The 9,689-nt window shown below is 39.7% G+C and overlaps 1 protein-coding gene across 1 annotated transcript; it reads right to left on the bottom strand.

Annotated features, from left to right (window-relative positions):
* Nucleotides 1-1,196: 1,196 nt before the first annotated feature.
* UQCRB (ubiquinol-cytochrome c reductase binding protein) lies at nucleotides 1,197-5,967 on the bottom strand. The gene is made up of 4 exons (XM_004047329.5): nucleotides 5,812-5,967; nucleotides 3,426-3,497; nucleotides 2,041-2,207; nucleotides 1,197-1,398 (listed from the first exon to the last, which is right to left on the bottom strand). Exons 1-4 carry the CDS (start codon nucleotides 5,828-5,830, stop codon nucleotides 1,321-1,323), a joined length of 336 nt encoding a protein of 111 aa, XP_004047377.1. The 5' UTR covers nucleotides 5,831-5,967; the 3' UTR covers nucleotides 1,197-1,320.
* Nucleotides 5,968-9,689: the final 3,722 nt, after the last annotated feature.

Below are 9,689 nucleotides of genomic sequence, written 5' to 3' on the forward strand. Positions count from 1 at the left end.
ATAGGTTTAGAAAAATAACGACCAGCGAAAGGAAAAAAAACAAGTGGGGGAGGGGGTTCCTAGAGAATTTAAGAGGCTAATATTTTAGCAAAAATTTAAAGATGCTCTTTATGATACACACATTTCTCATTGCTTTACAAATTTTAAATGTAACACAAATTCGTTTTTCACAGTTTTGTTATTTCAGGTAAGGCATTCCTGCCACACACAGCAATGACTTGTCCTGGAAAACCAGGGAGGCTGCAGGTTCTACTGTTCCTTCTCTACTAGCTGTGGCTCCACACTCTCACCTCTACCAAAGAAAGCATTTGAGAATTTAGGAGTGGAAATGATGACAACATTGAATAATCCTAATTTTTTTTTTTGAGACAGTCACTGTCGCTCAGGCTGAAGTGCAGTGGTGTGATCTAGGCTCACTGCAACCTCCGCCTCCTGGGGTCAAGCAATTCTCCTGCCTCAGCCTCCCGAGTAGCTGGGATTACAGGTGCCCACCATCACGCCTAGCTAATTTTTTGTATTTTTAGTAGAGACAGGGTTTCACCATGTTGGCCAGGCTGGTCTCAAATTCCTGACTTCAGGTGACCCGCCCGCCTCGGCCTCCCAAAGTGCTGGGATTACAGGCATGAGCCACCATGCCTCGCCAATGATTCTAATTTATATTTTTAAAAATTACCCTATAATCTTAAAACTTTTAACTGACTAGTATCCATCCCTTAAACTTCATAACAATCATTTCCAAAGTGGAAAAGTCACTGAGATATGGGGACAGTATGATTTGTCTTTATACTTTTATTTTTCTAACGTCTTTTTGTTTTCTAGTATACATGTTAGCATAGGAGTATATATATTACTTAAGTATGCCTATGTTGGGGTGCATACATAATTTCTTTTTAAATGATAGGATGCAAAATCAAATCTGTTTGCATAGCAGTGAAGAGGCTATTTCTCAATCTTGGCAAACTAGGGGGTGCATACCCCCTTCTTTTATTCAGTAGCTTCCATAAGGATGTAACTTACGGAAGTTATATCCTTCCATAAACTGATAGGCTATCCAACCAGTGAGGAAAACTGATAAAGTGGCTTCTGAGCTCCAAGTAGCAGTTAAACACAACTAAATATATCTTGAAAGTTTGGAAAAAAATTTAACAGTAAAGGGATTCAGTAGTTATTCAGTATAAGGTTTGGAATTCAAAAACTCCAGCCATTACAATAGACATTTATTTAAAGTAAAACATCTGCAGACCAAATAATTCTTAAAATTGTTTGTTTCAAGTTTAACCATCTTCATAACAGCTACATCCACAGACTTCAACTACATGATTACTTCTTTGCCCATTCTTCTCTTTCTTTTCTTTCCCGAATAACCTCTTTCAGATACGGTTCAAGGTAGAAATTTTCCTAAAGAATGAATGAAATATTATATGTTACCATCACGTACTGATATATCCCAAACACTCAACAGGTCTTCAATAACAAGAAAAAAGCAATTACTTTTGAATTTCCAATTTTAGAAAACATATTCTCAACCTAAGAACTATCTGCTTTTTAAAATGTCAAATCTGTGGTGATGGTGTGATAAGTTGCTTTGATAGGTTATGAGGGGGAAGTCTTTTCGGGAAGAAAAAGAAATGAATGTCCACAGGCCTTTGCCTAGTTTCAATGCAGTTCAAGGGGTGAGAGTTTGCTTCACAGAAGCTCTTCTTGGGATCTGGAGGGACACTCAATGGGCTGATCTTTTCATCTAAGTAGGAAGCAGAGTGCAGAGGTGGAAGAGCAAAGACCTGGGAGGCAACAGACCTGGATTTTTAGTCCTGGCTCTCTATATTAGAGACTTGCTTAGTAATTTCAGAAGCATCATTTCACACATAAGACTCAATGTGGTTTTCTTCTAAAACGGAAATAACATTTGCTTTATTAACCTCACATATTTATTTGACATGACTCAGAGAACTCTAACACTACGCAAATGAACATGTTTCTCTTGTTTCTAAAACTCCATCCTTAATGAGCAACACTGTCAGGTAGATAAAGCTGTGCTACCTCTTCATATTTGGTCCACTGCTCTTTAGGCAAGATCTGATGCTTCAAGTTCAGGTCCAGTGCCCTCTTAATGCGAAACATCCTGTCATTATAAAGGTTCTCAGGAAGCCTTCTTATGGCTTCTTTTACATCTTCATCCTCGTATATTGTATCATCTCGCATTAACCCTATGATAGACGACAAAGTTAGACTGCACATGCATCTCAAAAATCGCGGTTTTTTTTAAATTAGTAAAATATCTTTATGACTTATAACTTATAACTTACAACTTTTGGTGAACTATCGAATTCAAATCACTAGGTTCAATGGAAATTCAATGCATTTCGTACATTATTAGGTTGGTGCAAAAGTAATTGCAGTTTTGCCATTAAAAGTAATGAGTTATTACTTGATATAATGGGTTACTTCTTGAACTAGACTACGGAAACAATATATGAGCCTCTTAAAATCCAATGCCACAAAATTCATATTTTATCTAAACCATTTACAAAGTATTTTAAATGTTTACTTTGTTTTTAAACACACATTAAAAAACCACATCTCTTCTTTCTCATAGTTTAAATCTGAGATCAAGGTATTAAAGAATCTTAAAATGATAGTATACTAAGGAACAGTGACTTTTGCTTACACTTTCTTCAAGCTTCAATAGCAAAAGATGAAGTTCATGGTAAATTACAAAGTTCTAAAAAAGCTTAGGAATCATATGATTGCATGGACGTGATAAAATTTTAATATTCGAAAACTCTCTACTTTCAATGTTTATATAATTTAAATTAAAATTTTAAGTGGAAGGCCGGGCGCAGTAGTGCACACCTATAATCCCAGCACTTTGGAAGGCCGAGGCAGGTGGATCACCTGAGGTCAGGAGTTTGCGACCAGCCTAATATGGTGAAACCCCGTCTCTACTACATACAAAAAAAATTAGCCGGGCGTGGTGGCACACGCCTGTAATCCCAGCTACTCAGGAGGCTGAGGCAGGAGAATCACTTGAACTCGGGAGGCGGAGGTTGCAGTGAACTGTGATTGCGCCACTGTACTCCAGCCTGGTGACAGAGCAAGACTCCGTCTCAAATAAATAAATAAATAAATAAAATTTTAAGTGGAAGAGTTGGGAAAGGGGGTGTAGAAGGAAAATGTCTTACTACTTAATGTCATTACCAAGTCGAACATTTTAGAGGCTTTCATCCCTCTTCTCTCAAAAAAAACTTTAAAAAGGAACTGGATTTAACATAATGTGATTTAATTTTAAAATCTTCTGATGTATACAAGAATTGAAATGGTTTTTGGAACCACAGTAACACTTGCAAAGGCAATACTCTCAGAAAAATAAAACAAAGAAACAACAACAACAACAACAACAAACATTAAACAGCACAGCTGCTTACCCAGTTTATTGAATCCTGCAGCATTATAATACCATTTTCGAATACCATCCAGCCACTTGCCTGATGCTGAAACTGATAATTGTCACACTGTTAATTGCTACAATTTAATTATACTATATGAACACATTGATAGGCAAGCAACCAGTACTCAGTTATCTTGCTGATGAATGCAAACATAGAAATAAATTTCCTTTTAAAAGTATATAGTATATACAGCAAGAATTTAATCAAAAAAGAATTAGATTTAAAAGAAAAAAGTTTATACTCTATAAAATGTTGATAAAAAGTGCTTATTTTATTTATGAGCAAAAGTGGTTGCAGGAAAATGGTGGCAAGTCATGACAGAAAAGGGTAAACTCAAACACTGAATGTACAAAAGATCCATAGGTACATCGTGTGCCCTTATGCCTGCCCTGTTACCTTCAGAAATGAAGGGGTGGGAGATAGGAGAAGGACTTGGAAATTTCTATCATTTGTAGTTTCATAAATAGATCACAGGAAATAATTGTAAACTTTTCATTTCAAGAGAGCTGGAGTTGTAGGGAAAAGACAGTGAGATTTCAGCATAGACTGGCAGGTCTAAATGACCCTCATCCTCTAAAATTTTTACTCGATATTACAGTTATTTCATTTGGCCACATTCTTTAAAAATGTATGTATTTTGGGGAGGATTTTGATACCATTAGTCATTTAAACATTAATATGGATTCGTAAAAGAAGTCCATTTACCTCCCCCTAAGCAACTAAGTTCCCCCCAAGGGAATGGATATTGAAAACGGATGAGAAATAGGTAATTTTAAAACTGTTTGGGGAACAGGGCTGAGCCTGATGAAGTAACCCAGCAGGGTCCAAGTACAGCAGGACCGTATCTGACATTTTAGGAGAGACATTTTACAAAAGGAGAGGTAGAACAAGTTTGTATTCTCTTTTAAAATTTTGTCTAGGGTTAGCCCTTACCAAGGAAGGAAAGCAAACTCTCCTTTCACTCAACTCTCCTTGCTTGCAAACTCAGTGCACTACAGATTACGTGGCTTTAGCAAATCTCCTTGAAAATTAAGAGTCATGTATAAAACTGCTGCTAGAAAAACAAGTATCAGTCAACAATCTACAAACATACTTGTGGAAGACAGATTATTTTCAACCATTTCAACCACCTATCAGTGACTATAATAATATTCACTAAGCACTTATTGCGCACCAAACACTTTCCTATATGCTTTACCAACATTAGCTGATTTATTTACATGTCTATTACTACAGAAGGGGAAGCTGGCTTACAGAAGTGATCCCACCCAAGGTCAGAGTTAGCTAATGGGAATTGAGATCTGGTCTATGTAGTTCCCAAACACGCACAGAAGCAGTGTCTTGAATTTAGTAAGACTCCTTCAATATCTACCGAATTAATAAAATAATTATTTAAAAAGTCTCCCCCACCCCCAAAAAGCTCAATGTCAATTAGGTTAACGGATGTTTCTGGCAACCTGATGTTTCCTAACAGCTTCACAATTGCTGGGGGCGGGGAGAAAAGGATCAACATTTTTTAAAAGCTACTCCAACTTGGTTGCATTGCAGTGAGACGAGATTGTGCCATTGCACTCCAGCGTGGGCGACAAAGCAAGACTCCGTCTCAAAGACAAAACAAACAAACAAACAAACAAACAAACAAACAAAACGGCTACTCCAACTTGTACCGCCAGAGGGCAGAGATTAGCAAAAAAGAAAAAAAAAGAAAGAAAAAAGAAGAAAAGAACCTACAATAAATTCAAATTTCTCCAAACCTACTGATCAAGATGACGCTCTAGATAATCCAAGGTCAACCTGAAGCGTCGCTCGTATCCCTTGCTCAACTGTCTCTGATTCGCAGTTTGAGAAGCGCGAGGGGTGCAATGATATTTCCAATTCTACTTCCTTGTGTCACTTTGCCTCAGTTATCTTATCAGCGTAAAAGGGAAATTAATATCTCCCTCGTCGCAATGGCAAGAAAATTTATAGGGCCAATGCACACGATAGAGCACTTGGGTCATAGAAAGCACTGAGCTCATTCGGGTTGAAAGTCATCCACTAGTTATCCTCTTGTGCCCTTTAACTTTTCTAAGGCCAAGGGGAAGGACTTCCGAGCACGGGCAGCTGGAACTCCAGGGCTGTCAGAGCCACCGCGGGCACCTTCACAAACAGCGGGTTAACATCCCGACCCTATACAGGCAAGCCCGCCCTGGGGAAAGCAAACGAGTGGGGAAGCACATCCTTTTCGCTGGACTGAAGCAGCCAATTTCCCTTCCGCGACAAACTTGGCCACTTACAAAGAAGAGAGAAAACGTAGCAAGCTGCAGCAAAAATAAACGGTGAAGCGCGACGATGCCGGCCAAGAAGACCCCCAGTTACTTACCGGCCTGCTTGCCAGCCATTTTGACCAGAAAGAGAAGCGTTGCCTTCTGGGTAAGTCATAGAGGACAAGCTGGGCCCAGTCCGCAGGCGCGTTACGTCACATCGCGAACAGAGAAAGGCCGCTTGCGCAGGCGCAGTTCTGACGACTGCCGTTCAGGACCTGCGTAAGCACCTCTCGGCCAGGGTGAGGCCAATGGAGTAGGCGGGGCATTTTGCGTGCTACATTCTAAGAAGTATTGGTTGTGATGTGATGGGAAGAACACAGGTCAGGAATTAGGAGACCGAGGCTTGAAGCTGGGTTCTGTTATTTGCTGTTAATAGCTATGAGAGCGTGGACAGTATTAATTCAGCTCTTTGTGCCAGGCAGGAAGCTAAATGTTTTAAGGGCATCGTCTTACTTTCTATTGAAGGACTGATGGATGTGCCATCCCAAAAATATATGGAATTGGTACATTGATTATTTCGAGTTGAAAACATTGGAGAAATTGTAGTTTCAGAAAAGGTTTGATGACCTATCTCTTCCTGCATGCAGCAAGCCATAAAGCTTCCTCCAGGATTCCTCTGGAGTACCCGTCCCTTACCAGAGGGAGAAAATAGCACCTATCACCAGAGACGAAACTGGGGGCTGCTTTGGACCTGAATATGCTTTCCGAAGTAACCGTTATCTTCCACTAAGTTTACACCCCAACACACACACTTTTCTCCTAATGACTCCACAAGAAATTTACTGCCCCTAGCAAGATCCCCTTTCTTCTGATTTGTAGTTCGTGTAAAAAGTATAAAGGCATCTTACATTGGCCACTTCACTCTTTTGTGCGGATCCCCATGTACATGTAAAACTAGTAAAATTAGTATGCTTTTCTCTTGTTAATCTGCCATGTGTCAATTTGGTTCCTACATCTAACCAAAGAGCCCACATAAGAGCAAAGGGGAGGGAGGGTTGGATGTGATCTCTCACTCCCCTACACTATCTTTTAATTCTAAAAGTACTGTAATTATCTCATTGTAGAGAGGAGAAAGCTGAGGCTCAGAAAGGTTGAATAACTTGTCCAAGAGCACATGACTAGAAGAGTCCAGGTTCTTCTTCCAGAATCTGAAAATCCAGATGCAAATTTGGGGCTCCTTAATTCTAGGGTCATATGCTATACTGCTACACTACTAATCCAGGAAAGACACCAAGCCTTTCAGGCCTTGGGTTTCTCCAGCTGAAGATCTATATCTAGCTATTTTAGAGGAAGGTTAGGTCAGAAAAGGTTTTGGGTTTTTTTTTTTCACCCTTTTTTTTGTTGTTCAGCCTCTGTCACCCAGGCTGAATGGCACAATCTCGGCTCACTGCAAGCTCTGCCTCCTGGATTCAAATGACTCGTGCCTCAGCCTCCCGAGTAGCTGGGACTACAGGTGTACACACCACCATGCCCGCTAATTTTTGTATTTTTAGTAGAGACGGGGTTTCACCGTGTTGGCCAGGCTGGTATCAAACTCTTGACCTCAAGTGATCCACCCATGTCAGCCTCCCGAAATGCTGGATTACAGGCGTGAGCCATCATGCCCAGCAGAAAAGGTTTTTAAAGATTAAATCTAAGATGTATTGCAGAATTTGCACACAATTTTAAGACAAAAGAGAAGTATATAGATTTTCTCACTTTTAAGGTCTCAGCCCCAACATGCGAAGTCTTAGGCATAAACATCTAGAGACAGAAAACAATTAGGGGGAGCTAGCATGACTGATAGTTACTGGTGAACTTCTACCATTACTCAGTGATATCTTTTTTTTCCCCTCAGTTTTAAGCTCAGAGCTGGGACAATATAGAGTAGAACCTTGTCTCATCCTAAGTTCAAAAGGCTAGATTTAACGATCTTAGTCACATTCCAGTTCTAAAATTCTATTGATTTTCCTTTTTCTTCTATCTCCGTGCTGTCACAATTTCTTCATTAGTCAGTCCTGTATACAGCACTAAAGCTGATGAATGATCTCTTCTATCTTACACTAGCCAAAGTGAAGTCTGAAAGATGTGAAGAAATGCAATACATTTGTACATTGGCACATTGCCCTGCAGAGAGTAGGTACTCAATAAACTCTCCTCCCTTCCACCCTTTAAGTTTTAGCTTGCTGGTTACAGGTGAAGGTGGCAAGAAAAGACATATCAAAAGATCTGAAACCCAAAATTGTCACAAAATCCAGCTCCTAAGGAATAAAGCTAGAGAGACTGAATGTTTGCTGGTAGTGATTGTTGATTCAAAAACTATTTTTGGTTTTCTTTCCTCCCAGCACAGGATTAGGGATTGCCTCTCTGCCCTATTAAAGTTAGGCATGGCCATGTGATACTTTGGCCAAGAAAAATGTGATAACTTTTTAAGAGCAATTCTTCACATTCCTTTCCTTTTCCATAGACTGGCAACACTCCAGAAATGATGGAGACAGGATACATCAACCTGTATCACTGAAGACGATGTGGAGCAGAGCCTTTGTGGTCCTAAGAAACATGTATAAGATAAAAACTTTTGTGGTTTTTCAATCATTTGAGGTTTTAGGATTGTTCATTGTATCAACACAACTTGCCTATTCTGACAGCTAAGGTTGTTCAGTGGGTTATTCATAAAGGCAAAATGAGGTTGTGAGCCACAGAAAGAGAGGACAGGATGGTTCCATGGTGTCCCCAGCTTATTTTTTATTGTTTCCTGTTTATTGATCTCATCCATTGGAGAACTCCATGAAAGCACATATCTATGCCACACTCACCACTGTATTCTAGAACTCAAATGTCGGTTGCATGAATAAAATATGTAACAGGAAGGCCACTATACCTGGCCCTGACCAATTACAAATTTAGTTTTTCATGAGGTTTTTTAAAGGGCATCAGCACACCACAGAACCCTGTGCACAACAAACTACCCCCAAAGTTAGCGGCTTAAAACACTTTCTCCCAATTCTGAATTCCGCTGAGTCGTTCTGCTTAGTGTAGTATCTACTAAGTCTGGGACATCCCAGATAATTTCTTCATGCATGTCTGGTGCTCAGCTGGCATGTCTGAAAAAGCTGGGTTTGGCCAGACATCTTTCTGTCCACCTAGTTTCTCCAGCAGAGTAACCAGACCTCTCTACACAGTAGCTTGGAGTGCCAAGAGCAAATGTTCCAAGAGGGCAAGCCCTGATGTGCAAATTCTTAAGCCTCTGCTTGACAAATGTCCTCTGGGCCAAATCACATTGGCCCAGAGTCAGTGTGGGAGAGGACTAACTACACAAGAGTGCAAATACCAGGTGTGGTTCATGGGGGCCCCCAGTGTTAACAGTCTACCCAATCTGGTGATCATAAGGCAGACAACTGAAGTCATGATGCTTTGTTTTACAAATAAAAAAGCAAAAGCTCAGAAATGAAATCACTTGCCCAGGATAACACATGTTGCAAATGGAAAACAAATCTTTGTTTACTGGTAATAAGTCAAAGGCTAGTTAAGCCTTTCACTATATCTCATTGCCCCTAATCTTTACACTCCACTTTCCTTTTCCTTATTCTTAGCCAACTGTGAATATCTGTGTTCAAGAAGTTAACAATGTAGATAATCCAAAATGAAGTGTGTTTTGTAGCATTATCTGAGCAGTAGATATTAGATGACTAATGTAGTATGCTCTGGAAACTCGTAACAGTTCAAAGGAAATAAAGCCATTTTATAATGAAACCACTTTAAAAATCCTCCACTGTTTTTATCTTCACGAGAATGACAAAGCACCAACTTAAAGTAAACCAACTCTTTCCCCTTCTCTGGGCTTGCTGTATTTCCTAAGAAGGAAGGAAAAGGTCAAACAAGAATTAAGTCACTAGGAACTTGATGAAAGTTCTACCACAGTATATGTACCCAAATTTACAGTATCAAATGGTTT

Source organism: Gorilla gorilla, chromosome 7 (genome assembly GCF_029281585.2).
Source record: "Gorilla gorilla gorilla isolate KB3781 chromosome 7, NHGRI_mGorGor1-v2.1_pri, whole genome shotgun sequence".
In the NCBI taxonomy this organism is placed as follows: Eukaryota; Metazoa; Chordata; class Mammalia; order Primates; family Hominidae; genus Gorilla; species Gorilla gorilla.